The following is a 16851-nucleotide window of genomic DNA, read 5'->3' on the forward strand; positions in this document are numbered from 1 at the left end:
GAAGCGAGCCAGAGGCCGCCCGTGGGACCTCCCGCGAGTCCCCCAGGACACCCCGCCCCCCGCGCCGGGTCGTCGGTGCCGCTCGCGCCTGCAGAGGCGGAGGGCGAGGCCGCCCCTCCCCGCCCGACGGCCGCGCCCGCGCCCCGGCCCGCGCCGATTGGCCGACCGCGCGGCCAGGTGAGGCGCCCCGCCCCTCGGCGGCTCCAGGTGCGGCGGTGGGACCGGGGCCGCTGCCGGGCCGGGGCGGGTGGCCGGCACCATGGCCGAGTCCCAGCTGAGCTGCCTGGACGAGGCCCACGTGAACGAGCGGGTGACCGAGGCGCATGCCGCCTTCTACTACTGCGAGCGGCGGCGGGCGGCGCTGGAGGCGCTGCTGGGCGGCGGCGAGCGGGCCTACCGGGAGCGGGTCCAGCAGGAGCAGCTGCGGGACTTCTTGTCCAGCCAGGAGCGCCAGGCCCTCCGCGCCGCCTGGAGCCCCTACGAGGACCCCGCCCCCGCCGCCAGCACCACCTCCCGGGGCAAGAGCAAGGCCAAGGCCAAGGCCCCGCCGCCGGCCTCCGCCGACCCCAGGGAGTCCCTGGCCTACTGGCCCGACCGCTCCGACACCGAGGTGCCCCCGCTGGACCTGGGCTGGACCAACACCGGCTTTTACCGCGGCGTGAGTCGCGTCACCCTCTTCACCCACCCCCCCAAGGAGGAGAAAGCACCCCACCTCAAGCAGGTGATCAGGCAGATGATCCAACAGGCCCAGAAGGTAGGCCCTGTCCCCGCCACCTCCTGGGTGGGGAGCCTCACACCCAGTTCCTTGGACCAGGCCCCGCCTCAGGGGCAAACGGCCCTGCCCACCCTTGGGGCAAAGGGTCCAGGATGCCTCATGCACGTCCTGGGGCTGTGCTGAGGCCTCTGGAGGAGGTGTGTGTCCGAGTTGGCAAATTATAAAGTAATGAGCAGTTGTTGGTCCTTATTACAGTGCCCAGGGCGCGGGCTTCCACCTGCCATGTGCTTCCGTGTCCCGGTGAAGTTCCTATCCCCAGGGAAGAGCCGGGGCTGGTGGGGCCCTGTGGTAAAATGGGCCACTCGGAGGTCATGGCGATACCTGCCTGCTGCCCAAGGTTTTACAAGATATTTCCCTGGCCATTTCCTCATTTGATCTTCAAAACAACCTCCGGAAGCCGGTGGTTTGACCTCCTCACCCCTGCCCTAGCCATGATGCTCTTAGCCTGCGTCGGAGTCAAGGTCGGCCTAGCTAGCCCATCGGATTCACACCCCAACTAGAGCTCAAGCAGCCTGGAATGAATGAGGGATTGTGAGCACCTACTATGTGCCTGGCTCTGTGCTGGGCACCTGGACAAGGCAGGTCGCTGGACTCAGCCGCTCAGAAAAAGCTCCCACTTACCTCGTTTGCTATGCACAGGGGCCAAAAGGAAGGAATTCGAGCATCTAGATTGCCTGATTAGAATACAGGTGGGGCCGGTAGGTTGTGGGGCAGAAAAAAAGATTTTAATCTTTACTCTGTGCCCTTGGGTAGAGTTTCCAGCTAAAATATAGGATGCCCCATTAACTTTGAATTTCAGATAAACAACAAATACTTTTTTTAGTATTAATATGCCCCACATATTGCATGGGGCATACCAACTATTAAAAAGTTAATCGTTATTTATCTGAAACTCCAAGTTAATGGGGCATCCTGTGTTTTATTTACTCAGTCCGGCTCCCCTCCACAGAGATTTGCACCAGCAGCCTTTGGTGTCCAGTTCAGCATATACAACAGAAGTGGCTTGGGTTCACGGTTCTAATTCAACTCCATGAACATGGTTGAAGTTCAGTTACCTCTGGAGGCTGAATGGCCTAGGGAGGGAGGATTAACCTGGAAAGACCAGTGGGGGGGGGGGGCTGTGTGGCTCGGAGGCACCTCTTCCAGGAAGGGGTGGTGATGCAGGTTGTTGGCTAGATTGGCCACCAGAAGGAAGGGTTAACTTGCTCCATACTCCCCCCCCCCCCTTTCCTACGCAATTCTTCTTTGTCTGCCTGAGCTGTCTTTGTGTATTCATCGCATTCTGCAAAAGACAAAGGCAGGTTTGAACAGGGCAGAAAGGACAGGGATGACGGTTTTGCGGCAGGCTGCCCCTGGGGTCAGGTCTTGTAATACGAACACGCCTCGATGCATTAGCACTCAATGTGTGCCAGCATATCGATGATTTGTCTGCAGTTTCTCTTGTGCTTTTCACGACAGCGAGGGGAACTGGGTATTTTCCTTATTTTTGGATTCAGAACAGTTAAGTTACTTGCCGAGGGTCACATAGCTAGTACGTGGTTGAGCCAGGATTTAAACGCCGGAGTCCTTGCTCTTAACCACTGTGTTGCCTGCTCTGCTGTCTGACGATGGTGCAGCAGGATTAAGCCAAGGAGCTTGAGTGGAGATAGCCTGGTCACAACCTGGTTCCAGGTTGTATACCCCCGTTGCAAGAAGAGATGAGCAGGGCCCCTGCCCACTGGGGCTTCTTGTCGCTTGCGTGGTGGAGGGTTCTTTTTTAAAAAATATATATTTTATTGTTTTTTTACGGAGAGGAAGTGAGAGGGATAGAGAGTTAGAAACATCGATGAGAGAGAATCATCGATCAGCTGCCTCCTACACACTCCCTACTGGGTATGTGCCCGCAACCAAGGTCCATGCCCTTGATCGGAATCGAACCTGGGACCCTTCAGTCCACAGGCGGACGCTCTATCCACTGAGCCAAACCGGTCAGGGCTGATGGAGTGTTCTGAACTCTTTAAATATTTAACAACAGAAATTTTAACCCTTGTAAGCTGTTCCAGTATTCCGATCTGTACATAGTTAAGAATCGGTGTTTCCTGAGTGCTCAGTGTCAGGTGCTGGCCATGGGAGGATATAATCTGTGGCCTTTGCCTGCCAAGAGTTAACTCACAGGCTGGGGGATGTGCTCAAAGCACGAGTTTTTGAGGCTGGATGTGCTCAATCTGGGAGGGCTGCCTGAGGGAGGTGCATTGCTGAGTCAAACAGGGAGAGAGAAGAACCTGGAGTGGACAGAGTCTCCATAAGACACTGAGGAGAAGGAGGGAGAGATGTTTGCTTCAAAACAGCAAGCAGCTTTGATTGGCAGAAGGGAAGAGCTGTCCTGGTGAGAGCTGAGTATTGTGTGGGGCCTGGTGTGGGGGTCCTAAAACTGGGTGCAAAGCGGGTGGCCACCTCCCGGGGAGAAGCAGCTTCTGACCCTGTCTGTACCCCTCAACTCCCAGGCCCTCGGGGCCCCACTCTTCATTCCTGCCGCTCACATCAGCACAGCGCCTTCTTCTCAAAGACCCTGTGAAGTAGGTAGGGCAGAGGGGTAGACTCTGTTTCACAGGGGAGGAAACTGAGGCACGGAGAAGGCAAGGGCCTTGGCCAAAGGTCACATGGCTGGTCATAGAAAGATACTGAGCCCTGGCTTCTGCTCTAACAGCTACCCCTCTGACCACTGCCTGCCGCCATCCCTTTCCCGACTCATCCAACTGGCAAGCAACCCTCCGAGGCCAAGACTAGGTCCTTCCTCCTTCCTTGTCACCCCGAGGGAGGGAGTTTCTTTGTTTTCGGTGAGTCTGGCTGCTGTGAGGCAGGTGGGGCAGACTGGGCAATGCTTTAAGTGCAGAGACTGGGTGATGGGGGAAGAGAGGTGCAGGACATGTGTGTCCAACTGTGAGCCAGAGTTCTGTCTTTTATCTCATCTAATCCTCAGAATAATCACATGAGGTTATTCCTGAGCGATAACCAGAAACTAGGGCTCTGTGGCTGTGACTTACCCGCAGCTGCAGACCAGTGAGGCTTCCCAGCCTGGGCCTCAGGGATGCGGAAAAAGGAGCATAAAGGAGACGCTTTGAAAATGTGATGGGGGTTGGGGAGGAGGGGCAGAGGGCCGTGGCCAGTGAGGGAACAGCCCAGCGGGTGTGGAGGTGGGACCACGTGGAATGGGAGGAGGTGTTTGAGGCCGGCAGGCTTATCTGCTCTCCCGGCCTCTGCAAAGGTCAGGAGGCCCTCCCGGTGGCAGGGGGCAGCCAGCGTTCGAACATGCGTGTTTGCTTGTGGGGTGGGGTTTTTATCATGTTTTTCCCGGGGAGTTGTCTGTGTATTTTAGTGTCACTGAATGTTGTCTTTTGTCTGCTTAAACTGCGGGCGGAAAGGTTGCCTTCAGGGACCCAGAAATGAGTCCCTGGTGTGTCCCTGGCTGGCCGAGATGCCCAGCGGAGGTTGGGCTGCTGCTTGGGCTGCTAAGGTCATTGTCACTGCCAGGGGGCGGACTTAAAGCAGGACCACGTATTGCCTGGGAAACTCTTGGTTCTTACATGGGCAGAGCGAGAGGCTCCAACAACTCGAATTTGGATGGACTTTCGACTCTGAAGGGTAATGCACCCATTTGATCACTGCACAGATATAAAAATATAAATTTCAATCCTCACCTGAGGATGTTTTTCCATTGATTTTTAGAGAAAGTGGAGGGGGGAGGGGAGAGACAGAGAGAGAGAAACATTGATGTGAGAGAGACATATTGATTGGTTGCCTCCCACACGTGCCCCGGACAGGGGCTGAGGATCGAGCCTGCACCTGAGGCACGTGCCCTTGACTGGAATTGTGACCCTTCAAGTCCTCGGGTCAACACTCTCTCCAGTGAACCAAACCAGCTAGGGCTGGACAGATATCTTGAGGTCTACTGTGTGCTAAGCACTTTAGTAGAAAACAGACATATTAAACACTCTTAAGTGGCCTAATGGTCTGCTAACCCGTCATTATAATGCAGTGTGCTGAGTGCTTGCGTAGAGGGTGTGGCGGGAGGGCCGCTAACCCAGCCCCGGAATCGGGTTAGGGCAGGGCCTTTGATGCCGAGGACCTGTCCACAGCGTGTCTGAACGCCGCAGGAAGGTCAGACTGCCCCAAGCCACCCAGCCCTCCTTGTGCCCAGGCCCCCTGCTGACCCGCTGACCAGCAGCTGCCATGTGTGAGGCTGCAGGGCAGGGCTAGAGAGTATTTATTACCTGTGCCTCACCTCTGCATTCCTGCGTCCCATTTCCTCTGAGCCTCAATCCCCTTGTACGGCAGAGTGCTGTCTTCATTTCACAGCGGAGGCCTCCGAGGTCTAAAAGGGTGGAATGCCTTATCTTCAGACCAACAACAAGAGTACGCAGCTTCCCCAAGTCCCTGGCCAGGATGACCAGTAACCCTGCAAAGATGATAAGCATAACCAGGAAAGGGAGGCTGCTGGACGAGGCCGCTTTTATTAACCAGGGGACGGAGGGGCGTGGGTAGCCAGGCTCGGCCCTACCTCATCTCTGCCTATTGACGGGTTTGTGCCCTTGCCCTCAGGGCCCGATTCAGATGGCACCTCTTCCTTGGCACTTTATCGGGTTTACAATCCAAAAGGGGTTTTGTTGTTCTCAGATGAGGCTCCCTGTCGGTGCCGCCCGGGTGCCTGGCGCACAGCTCGCTGCAGGAGGACCCCTTTCATCCCTGGGGACTGCGAGCTTGGGAGGAGCCAGGTCTCCAGGCCTTGTCCCTCACACCGTCACCCAGAAGGGCCTGATTAGCCACACAGGCTCAGCCCAAAGAGCCCCGGGCAGTCGGGGAAGACTCCCCACAACTTCCCGGGCAGGGCCCACGGGAAGCCAGTGATTTGCTTAAATGATTAGAAGCTGTCTCCTATTGGCCACTGTCCCTCTCCGTCCCTCTGTCCCCTGTTGAACTGCACATCACCCAGGGGACCCCTTTAATCCCCAGCGTAACAAGCTGTCTGGCAGCAGAGAGAATGCTCTAAATTGGGGGGTGGGGGACTAAGGGGGATCAGAAGGATTTGGGGAAAGGCTCCAGGCAGGCGGCATGCTGGCCAGGTGAGCAGCCTTGTTAGAGATCTGGGCAGCGGATACGATGAGTGGACAGCTGGGTACACATGCCCAGGGGGTGTGGCACAGTCTTGGAGTCAGCAGCTCACGCTGGGAGACGGAGCTTTGCAGGTGGCCGCCTTTGCCACTGGGTCGAGCCCACGGCTTTCCCCTGTTACCTTCCTCGGCACTGTTCTCATTCAGTACATCCAACAGGTAGTACCGAGCGCCTTCTCTGTGCAGGCCCCATGCTGGCCATTGGATAGAGACACGAATCGGATGTAAAAATAACCAAGAAAAAAAAAAAGCTTACATATAGAATTTTTTCCATGTTGCTGATTTGTGAAATCTGAGTCTGAGAATACATTCATTAGCCACCTCACCACCGTGTTTGCGAGCTGGTTCCTATTCCGGACTTGCTCCTAACACCTCTCTCCCGCCCTCCTTTCCTGATCTCTTCCCCTTCCCTCTCACAGGGACAGTTGACTGTCGCTAGAGCTTCCGAGTTGCCTTTTGAAGCCCATGACCTGCGGGTCCGACACGCTGTCCCCTCTCCTCTGCCTAACCCAGTGGTCGGCAAACTCATTCGTCAACAGAGCCAAATATCAACAGTACAACAATTGAAATTCCTTTGGAGAGCCACATTTTTTAAACTTAAACTTCTTCTAACGCCACTTCTTCAACATAGACTCGCCCAGGCCGTGGTATTTTGTGGAAGAGCCACACTCAAGGGGCCAAAGAGCCGCATGTGGCTCGCGAGCCGCAGTTTGCCGATCACTGGCCTAACCCTTCTGCCCTCCACAAGTGACCATTCCACACGGGCTTTGTTTCTGGACAGTTGCAGGGTCCTTGTCCCTCGGAGGCTGGTGATCATGGTACAGCTGCAGCTCCAGGGACGCAGCACGGCAGAGCCCTTGCGGGACCTTGCCCCGGCCTGTCCCGGCATCCCTGCCAAGGCCCAGGTGCATGGCTGTTAGAGGCTCCTTTGTGCTCAGTCACTGGCCCCAGGCGCGGCGATTTCTGAGCAAAGGACACCCAGCTTCACCCCAGGCACAGAGGACAGGCTCCGAAGGTGAGAGGCCCTGGCTCTGTCCTGATCTGGCCACTTACCCTGTTCCTTTGGGTAAATCACTTCCCCCTCTGCGGCCCCTGACCTGCACAATGGGAGGATAATACCTGGATTCCTGGATGGTTTTGAAAAACGACAGAGAATGTGTGTGTGAAAGACACGGACGTGGAAAGTAACTGCGCCTCCTCTGTCTTTTCTGGGAGCAGGGGAGGGAAGTGCAGTGGAATTTCCCCCCAGAAAGTAGGGGTGCCCAGCCAGGCGGTTAGATTGTCGGGGCAGGTGTGTTTCCTGTTTCCTCTGAGTGAGCGAGGAGCAGCGGCCTGCCCATGGCCTCCCCCTCTCTCCTCTCCCTGAATTTATCTGTTGGTCTTGATTTAGTCGTGGCGGTTTGTCAGGGCGGCTGTCTGTCTGCCTGGTTCTGCTGTCTGCCAGGCTGTGGCACCTGAATCCTCAGCCAAGGATCTGCTCTGGGATGCCCTGCGCCGAGACAAGACAGAAGGCACTCAGGCTCCCCGATTCCTAAACCCGGGAGGCCCGAGGGTGTTCCCCTCGCACCATCACCCAGAAGGGCCTGACCAGTCACACAGGCTCAGCCCGAAGAGCCCCAGGGCAGTCTGGGAGGACTCCCCACAACTCTGAGCTTTCCAGGGAGGGCGATGGGCCTGGAGGGACAGGCTATTCTCTGTCTGGAGGAGAGGGAAAGCGAGGCTTAATTCCTGTGAAATCTACCACTTTGGGCCCCTGACAGTGAGGATGGGTGTTTCCCAGGGAGTGCAAAAGTAAGAGATGGGGCCTGGGTGAGCCGGCGCCTTCTCGTGACCTCTCTCGACACAGAGCCGGGTCTGCTGAGCAGCGGTCTCAGGAGGCCAGGCCACTGCGGGGGGAGGAGGACACAGCTAGGAACTAGAGCCTGGATGTCCTTGTCCTTGCTCTGGCTGTCTCTTTCCTCACCCACTAGGTGACCTTGGGCAAATCATTTGACCTTGCTGGGCCTCCATCTCTGCATCTGGAGAGTGGGGATAATTTTTGCCTTCTTGCTTACAAGACTGCTCTGAGATGCTAGTGCAAGACTATGAGACAGCACTTTGAAAAAGATGAGTAATGTTTGCAGATAAAAGGGATTTCTATTAAGAGGGACTAACGTTATTGAAAGATAGGTGCTTCACGTGTGATTTCTGTCGATTGATTCAATCCTTGCAAGAGAAGTGGTAAGGCCAGCCGGGCTCCACGCAGGCCCGAGGTCAAGGCTGTGTCCTGCCACAAACTCAGGCTACCGTTGGGGGCTGCCCCCTGGGACCACATCTTCCCTCTAAAACTTCCAGAAACAAAATCTATCAGCCTGGCCCCAAGAAGCTCACACGTTTGTCTGGAGACGGACAAGTACACGGTTGCTAGCTGCTCTGACCCATGTAATGGGGGAGAGGTAGGAGACACTGCGTGGGGACACTGGGCAGGTGTCCCCGGGAAGCCTCCCGGGACCTGTTGTCCTCTTAACGGCCACTTTCTGGCCCAAGAGTCTTGTGTCCTCGATGACAAGCTGAGACCTTGATGGATTCCCAGCCAGACACCCCCATCCCTCCACGTTGTCGCCCCTGAGGATGCTGCCTCACCTTGGCGGCCAGATCCACCTTCCTTTTCTCGGGTGTGCAAGGCCGAGCCTGTTCTGGGGAAGCTTCCCCTGGGGGTGGAGGGAGCCGGCAGAGAACCAACAAGCCCGGGGTGGGTCCTGGCACTGTCCCCCGCTCCCCCGCCCCGAGGCTGAGTCACGCAGGGATCCCTGCTCTTCCCCCTCCAGCACCTCACCACCCCAGGGCCATGAACAGTCAGCTTAGCTGCCTTCCGGAGAGTTCTCTCTCCCCTTCTCTGAATCTGTGGGGTCTGTGGACTTGCCAGGGGGCCCAGAATCATCGGCCTGGACAAGAGTGTTTCTCATTATTAGTCTCTCTGGCCCGAGTTTCCCGTCTCCTGGGAGCTCATCCTGGCGTAGCTGGCCGAGTGGTCATCATTCTGTGGGGCCCCTCGCAGTACTGGCTGGGCACGTGGGAGGCTCCGCATGAAAGTCCTTTTTGTTCTTTTTAGCAGTGAGTCAACGGGTGGCTGGGTGGGGGTGGGCACCTGTAGGCGGATCTTTGAGGACAGACTGTGTCCTTAACGCCCCCTCCCAGGAGGGTGCCCGGACTGCCTGGAGAGGCCCCACGTTCCATAGTTCGCTCAGCGTGTTTTTTCTGAGGACCTAGTATGTGCCATGTTCCAGAAACACACAGATGAATAAAAGGTGGACCCCACTCTTCATTCTAATGGGGGAGGTAACAAGAAAATAAATGGCAGCACAGTGAGGCGGGTTAATAGCTGTGACTTATTGAGCAATTCAACTAAATGCCAGGCATGTGCCAGCCCTGAGGAATAGATATCATTAAATTTTCACCAAAATCCACCACTTTCCATTGTACGGATGAGGAAAGTGAGGATCAGAGAGGATAAGGCCATTCTGCTAGCGCCGTGGTGGGCAAACTGCGGCTCGCGAGCCACATGCGGCTCTTTGGCCCCTTGAGTGTGGCTCTTCTACAAAATACCACGGCCTGGGCGAGTCTATTTTGAAGAAGTGGCGTTAGAAGAAGTTTAAGTTTAAAAAATGTGGCTCTCAAAAGGAATTTCAATCGTTGTCCTGTTGATATCTGGCTCTGTGGGCTAATGAGTTTGCCGACCGCTGGGCTAGTGGAACTGGGTGGGAACCGAGTTGAATCTGATTCCCACCAGACTCCAGGGAGCACAGGCCCCCGGGAATGCACAGCCGAAGCAGCCAGACTGGACGGAGAGAGCAGGCAGGGGCGGGAGTGTGCGAGAATGGAGGCCTGGGAACACGTGGATTCACGCTATTCCCCTCACTCCAACACCTTCGTTTTTGTTTTCTTTTTTGTTAAACCTCACCCGAGGATATTTTTTCCAAGGAAGGAAAGAGGTGGGGGGGGGGCGGGGGAAGAGAGAGGGAGAGAGATACACATCGATTAGTTGCCTCCCACATGCGCCCCAACCGGGATCAGGGATCGAACCTGCAACCCAGGTACGTGCCCTTGACCGGGAATCGAACCCGAGATCCTTTGGTGCTCGGGCCAACAGTCTGACCACGTAGCCACACCAGCCAGGGCTCCGACACCTTCTTGGCCACCTTCCCCAACCGAATTCCTCCCTGTGCGCTCCACCCGCCTCTGGGGAGCCCGCCCGGTTGCATCACCTGATGGTGACCACAAAGGGATCCTCGCTGCTCAGAGCCCCCCAGGGCAGCTGTCAGCTCCAGACGTCTTGCCCTGATGGATCCGTCAGGAAGCTCCCCGGCGGGTCCGCCCCGAGCCCTGCCTTGCTCTGCCCGTGCGTTACAAAGTGCTCAGAGCTCCCGGCCAGAGCCAACCCAGCAGCTGAGCCTAAGGATCGTTTGTGTATCTTCATTGGATTTTTTTTTAGCAGCTGATTTATCTCCCTAATTATGTTTAGCTTTAAGCTAACGTTAAAATGAGCTTGCATTAGATAATTTTCACTAATTAACACCAACTTAGTGCAGGGGACGTCGTCCCCGAAGCAAGCCGTGGGGCAGGGAAAAGCTGGCCTAGGATCTTAAGAAGAATCGCCACGCTCACTCCCCGGCGAATCACATACGGTTCTTCACGGCTGACGGAGTTGGCCTTGCTCACGTGGGTACAGTCTGTTCTCTCTCTCTGGAGAGCCAGCCTGTGTGCCTCCTTCAGCAGCCAGGTTTAGGGTACGGGTGTGAGGAGTGACGGCCGCCTAGGGTCAGATCCACAGGGAATGAGCGCCAGTGGTGACACAGGGAGGCGTGACCGCGGGGCTGGACACAGAGCCCTGCGCTGAGGGCGCGTGCCAAGGTCTGGGAGAGGGAGCGGCCTGGCTGGGCAGAATCGGGCTCCAGCGGCTGCCAGTGCAGCGAGGGAGCCTGGTGCTTAATGATGTCTCATTAGTGAGCCTGAAACTGTGTAACATGGCTACAGACAGCTGGGAAGCCTCAGCTGACAAAGCACAGATGCCCCGCTGGTGGGATGCGGGCAGCCTGGCCTCCAAACAGAATAGGACCCATGGGTCTTGGCCCCGCCCTCTGGATGGCCCAGGGCCCTGGTCCACGCCGCTCCCTCAGCTCCCCAGGGGAGGACCCCTCTGCAGAGGGAGTCTGTTTGGAGCAGTTACTGCCAGTCAGGCCCTGTGCAGGCAGGAAGGACGTGCAGGAGGGAAGGACGGGCCTCTGTCCTTCACACACCCCTCGGCCAAGTGCTCAGACACAGGCCTGAGCCGACCAGCATCCTGGGGAGGGCACACACTGCCCTGGGGGCCGGGGACAGAGTAGGGTCCTGGTTCAGCCTCAGGGAAGAGTGGAACGGGAAAGGGCATTCCCATTGCCACAGGGATAGGGTGGTGACGGCAAGAGTTAGGTCATGAGGGCAGAGCCTGCTGGGCGTGTTTGGAGAACTTAGCGTGTTGATTGTCAGGGGGCGGGAGTGGGTTGGACATACACGGAGGGTCTTCAGCCAGGCTGAGGGCTTGATTCTGTGGGCAGTTGGGGGCCAGAGTGTTTGAGCAAGGGAACATGTTTAGGGCTGTGTTGTTGGATCCGCCTGCCCAGAGGAAGCATGATCGGGACTGTGAAGCTAGTACCTCCATCAAGCTGACCCTGCGCACCTACTGTGTGCCAGACACTGCAGGGAAGAAGGGCAGAGGCCGGCCAAGGGGCAGGCATCAGACCAGATCCTGTCCAGGCACCACAGCGTTTCTTTGCATCCTCAACAGAACCATGAGGCAGCCTCACTCTTCAGGTGGAATCCAGAGGGGTTCAGTAGCGCCCACAATCCTGCCGCCAGGATGGGACTCTGGACTCCACAGTCGCTGTCCCCCCTGCCATATGCCCTTGGACTGTGGAGATTTGCCCCCTCCTGGTGCAGACATTGGTGATGCTTCAAATAGGGCCTGCTGCAGCCTTGACGACCAAAGAAAGTCTCTGGGTGTCCCCGAGCCCAGCCCCTACCCCCAAGAGAAGAATTGTTCCGTCCCCCCAGCCCTGCTCTGGGCCAGGGTCCCGGAGCCACCCCCCGCACCCGCCCCAGGCCATCTCTGCTCTGCTGTGGGTTTCTCAGCAGGAGCTCCGGCTGCTCAGAGTGCGGGGATAGCCGCCCAGCCTTGCTCCGCTATCAGCACACCATACACTCTTCTTCCCTTAATTGGGCTGCCCTCCCCCTCAATTAGCGCAAGTGTGACCTTCCTGGGAGTGGAGGGTCACCCAGGCTGGGCCTGCAGAGCGCGGTATTGAGCAAAAGGAAAACACCTCCACCTCGATGTCTGCACGGGGCGGAGCTCTGAGCTCTGCCTCTGGATCCCCCCTCACACACACCCCAGCTCTGCGCCCCCACACAGGCTGCTTCCTCCCCTCCCGCCCCTCCTCTGAAGGGACGGCCTTTGTTCTGGTTCCCTCTCTGAGGAGAGAGGAGGCCTTGGCATTTGCCCGCTGCTCCTCACGGGCCCCGCACTGTGCTCCGTGTGCCTCCCGCACCGTCTCACTCAGAACTCGGTGAACGTGTCACCTCCCCATTTTACAGTGAAGAAACGGAGGCTGAGATTGAGTGCGTCGCTCCGGGCCACACCAGCAGGAAGATTTTCTGCTTCCAGAGGGTATATTCTCTCCCAAACACCAGTGGTTCAGCAAAGTGTTACCAGCCAGACAGGGAGACCTCGGGCCTTGTCTTCTTAAAGGAAAAGATTCAATCAAGAGAGAAAGTGCAGCAAAGCAAGCAAGAATGTAATGGCTGCAGCAAAAGCCCCCTCAGGACAGCACAGAAGAGGCAACAGGAGAGCCCAGGCTGGGCTGCTGTGGCTCCCTGGGAAGTCAGAGAAAAGGGGCCTTGGAGACAGGTCCGGGGGTTAGCCCGACACGAGCTGATGCTGCCCACTGCTCCCCTGGTTGCAAGTTTTGTGGGGTCCCTCAGAGCCTGGGAGATGCACACCTGTGGGGGAAGGAGAGGGGGCAGGGGAAGGTGCTCCCCAGAGGGCCCTCCCCCCCCTCAGGGTGTTTCTCTCTCTCTTGCAGGGGGAATTTTAGGGGAGCTCTCAGGGGAGGCCTCTATAGAATATGCATCAGCTCTCCAGGTGTGCTCCTTCCTGGTCTCCACTGCTTGGTTGGCACCCGGGGTCATTAGTCAATGCCGCTGGTCCTGAGGCAGCCATGGGGTTGCTGGTCTGGTTTTGCTGCTTTTCTGGGCCTGGAGCTGAAATACAACTGAGGCCTGGATGTTATCTTTAGGGAGGAAAGGTGTGGGTGTCTAACTGCATGGCCAGTGATATGAAAGGTCAGGGGGTCGAAGCCACATGACCAGTGATATGCTAGGGAGGAAAGGTTACCCCGGGGGCGAGGTCCTGGTTTTCCTAGATTTGCTCGTTGCTAGGCGCTCAGGGCTTTCCGCCCTGCTGACCCGTATCTGGCCCATCGTCTTTGCTCTGCTCATGTCGGTCTAACTGCCTTGCACAAAAGTCTGATCCATCCACCACCTGCATTCGGAGCACCGGAGGGGATGATGCTATCAACGTGCACTTTCACGGGCCTGCAGAATCCGAATCCCCGAGGCGGAGGCTCCGTCTGCACATTCAGCAGGCACCCCCACCCCAGGGGAGTCTTCACACGCTGACCTATAGGATATCTGTAGCCCCTGACCCCTCTTTGGGGAGCTCAGAGAAGGACATTCCACAGTTGGAGAGGCTGCCCGGCTGGCCCAGCACTACCCTCCATGGGAACAGGAAGGCCTGCTCTCTGGTCCCAGACAAACTGACTCCCCTGGGCTGCCAGGCAGATGGCTGTTCCGGGAGGCAGAAGCTTGACCAGTTTGCCCAGGTGCTGCCCTCCCTGCCCCGAGGGACCGTAGGGTTGAAGGTGTGGAGTCGGCACCCCTCACCTGTGGCAAGTGAACTTAATGGGCCCTCGTGACTGCAGAGCTTCTTCCTGGGACGTCCGGACATGATCTCACCTGAACCGCCCAGCAGGCCTGGGAAGGGAGCAGGGTGAGCATGGGGAGGGGGGTGTCAGAGTCGGGCCCCAGGCTCACATGAGTCATCAGAGGGAAAGCAGGAGCAGGGACATGCCTCCGTAGGCTCCCTTTCTTTCCGCCCTGGGAAGAAGTGACCGTGCCAGCACAGCCCTGCGGTGAGCAGGCTGGGCCTATGACCTCTTGCTTTTTCCCACCACAGATCTGAGTGAGAAAGGGGTGGGTCTTTGCCAGAACAGCTACCACCCCCACCCTAGTACCGAGAGCTCTGCATCTGCAGAACTGGGCAAACCAGTGAGGGAGAGGGTGGTCGAGTCCAGTTCTACCAGTGCATCTTGGTTTTGTCTGACCAGAGGTGGCCTGGGGTCCTAGCCAGAGTAGACCTGTCCCCAGAGCCTGCCGTGACCACATCATCTGGGGGTGATAGCTCAGGACTCGTGCCAGACGCCTAGCTTTAGGCCTACCTCTGCCAAGACCCAGGTGGACAACTTAACCTCCAGGGTAGGCTCTAGCTAAGTTTCCTCCTAGCTCGGAGGAAATGTCCTTCTGGAATGTTCTTCAGTGCAGGGGCCAAGTGCAGAGGGGCAGCCTTCAGGCGGGCACAGCCAAGGGGGCTTTGTGGGGCTGCCATGCAGCCCATGGTCCACAGACTGGCTTGCGTCCATCACAGAGAGGACGGCATCCTTTTGTAGTTTCCACAAAGGTGCTTGCTCCATGGACTAGTGGCAACCCTGCCTCCTGCCTCACGTCCTTGGTGTGGACTTCTGCCCCGAGGTTAAGTGCTGTCCTCACTCATGGGCTGGCTGCTCCTTCAGCATCTTGGGTGGATGGAGCAGAGCAGAGAGACCAGGTCTCAGAGCTGTTGGCTCAGGCAGCAGTCCCTTCTCTGCAGCCTTGAGGAAGAACTGAACTCTGCCTTCAGCAAGACAATCCAACCAGGAACTTTGCTCAGCATTCTTTTTTCTCTCCACCCCAGTGCCCTGTCATTATTGAAATAAAAGAGATAACTACAAAGCTACGCCCATCCCCCACAAATACAACAATAAACATGAAACAGCCTCCATTCAGACATTCATTCCACAAACATGGAGAACTGACTTGGTGTTGAGATGTCCCCTGAGGGTAGAGATTCTGAGAGAAATCATGATCCCTGCCATCCAGGAGCCCACAGCCAGAAAGGGACAGAGCCATTCGGCAGATGTAACTCTGTTACTTGCCTGGCATACAGTGTGGGCAGGATGCAAGGAGTAGGGAACACTGTTGGGTGGGGAGAAGTTCAGGAAGTCCTCGGCTGAGTCTTGAGAGATGCATGGATGTTGCACAGGGTGTGGAAGGGGAGGAACAAGGCCCTAAACTGCCTGATATGTGTGGTGATTCTCAAGAGATGTCTGTCGGGGTGGAGGGGGTGAGATGCTGGGATTTTTGCCCCCAGGAAATATTTATTCATGTCTACAGACATTTTTTTTTTTTTTTGGTTGTCACCACACTGGCATGCTCCTAAATAAACATCCTGCAATGCACAGAACAGCCCCCACAACAGGAGGCCCCAAGAGGTCAATATTGCCAAGAAATGGTGTGTGAGGGTAACTGTAGGTCGTTCTACACGGCTGAAGAGAAGGGCAGAGGTGAAACGGCACGATGAAGCTGGGGGCGGGGGGAAGTCGGGGTTGGGGGGGCTTTCAAATGCCAAGTTAAGGGTTTGGACCGCTCTTGATTCGGGAGGATCACTGCTGTGATGAATGACTTGGAGCGCAGAGATGGAGTAGGAAGGGGATACTAGTGAGGGAGCTATTCCAGGGGTTCAGTAGGAAATGCGGGGCCTGAGCTAGGGCAGCAGTCCAGGGGGAACAGGAAGGAGTGGAGCCAGAGAAGCAGCTGGAGCAGGTGGGACCTGCTAGACTCGATGACGGATTGGATTTGGTCAGTGGGGAGAAGAAGGAAGAGCCAGTGGATGTGGGTAGCGGACAGGATGTTGATTTTGGAGAGGCGGGGGCGGGAGGCGGTGGAGGCCGGTGAGCAGGCTCTGAGGTCTAGTCGGGGTCATCTAATACACCAGGGGTGCCGTCACCAGCTGTCTTGAGCCAAGGAGTGCATGGGGGAAGGTGGAGTCCTTTTCCTTATTACCTGATGGTAATTAAGGAGTGCAGAAAGAGAACCTGAAAAGCTGGCAGTTTAATTAATGGTGAATGACAGGTAGAGGGGAATTCTGAGGCTCCCCGGGCCCCCCTCCTCCTCCCCCTCCTCACTGCAGCAGGATATCAAAGCAGGAGACCTGCCGCTAAGCAAACACCCGATGAGAAGTCTTACAGCATCAGAGCCTCCTTGCCAGCGCCCGCCACAGCTTCCAAAGACTCCTGCCACCTGGAATTAACCTCTCTCCTCCGCGCCCGCCGGCGCCGCACATCCGTGGGTACCCGCTAAAGGACACCGCGAGCCTGCCCAGAGGAGGGGTGGCTGTGCTCTCCCGATGAAATCTGTCTCCCCCGGTTCTGAGCCTGTGACGTCCTTCTTTAAAAACCCGATCTGGCACTGACCTCAGGAGTCTTGAAGTCCAGTTTGGTGCGGAGGGTCACGTGGCGCATTAAACACCCGGGCAGAGGGAGGGGGAGCTGGTTTTCCTGGGCCTGGTGCTGTGGCGCTGGATGCCACGGGGGTCTGGGAGACCCAAGTGGAGGGTAATTATCACTTCTCCTCCACAACGAGATTGCCGGAGTCGGCGAGTCAGCGAGCAATTGATTTTTTTCCTACTACAGCTATTTCACTGTTTAATTGGTAGTGACACAGATGGCTGGCGCGCACCAGGGGGCCACAGACCAAGCCCGAAAGCAGGGCCCTCGGATTTTCTCTCCCTCCAATTTGTGATCCCATCCCATCACAGCCTTCACG

General features: G+C 57.0%; 1 protein-coding gene across 1 annotated transcript in view; it reads left to right on the forward strand.

Annotated features, from left to right (window-relative positions):
- Positions 1-192: 192 nt before the first annotated feature.
- The window catches only part of FAM83F (family with sequence similarity 83 member F), a 31034-nt gene continuing 14375 nt past the window's right edge, over positions 193-16851 (forward strand). The window contains exon 1 of the mRNA XM_008144600.3: positions 193-754. Coding sequence (XP_008142822.2) covers positions 260-754 — 495 coding nt within the window. The 5' untranslated portion in view covers positions 193-259. The remainder of the gene's footprint in view (positions 755-16851) is intronic.

The sequence above is a fragment of the Eptesicus fuscus genome, chromosome 7, assembly GCF_027574615.1.
Source record: "Eptesicus fuscus isolate TK198812 chromosome 7, DD_ASM_mEF_20220401, whole genome shotgun sequence".
Classification (NCBI taxonomy): Eukaryota; Metazoa; Chordata; class Mammalia; order Chiroptera; family Vespertilionidae; genus Eptesicus; species Eptesicus fuscus.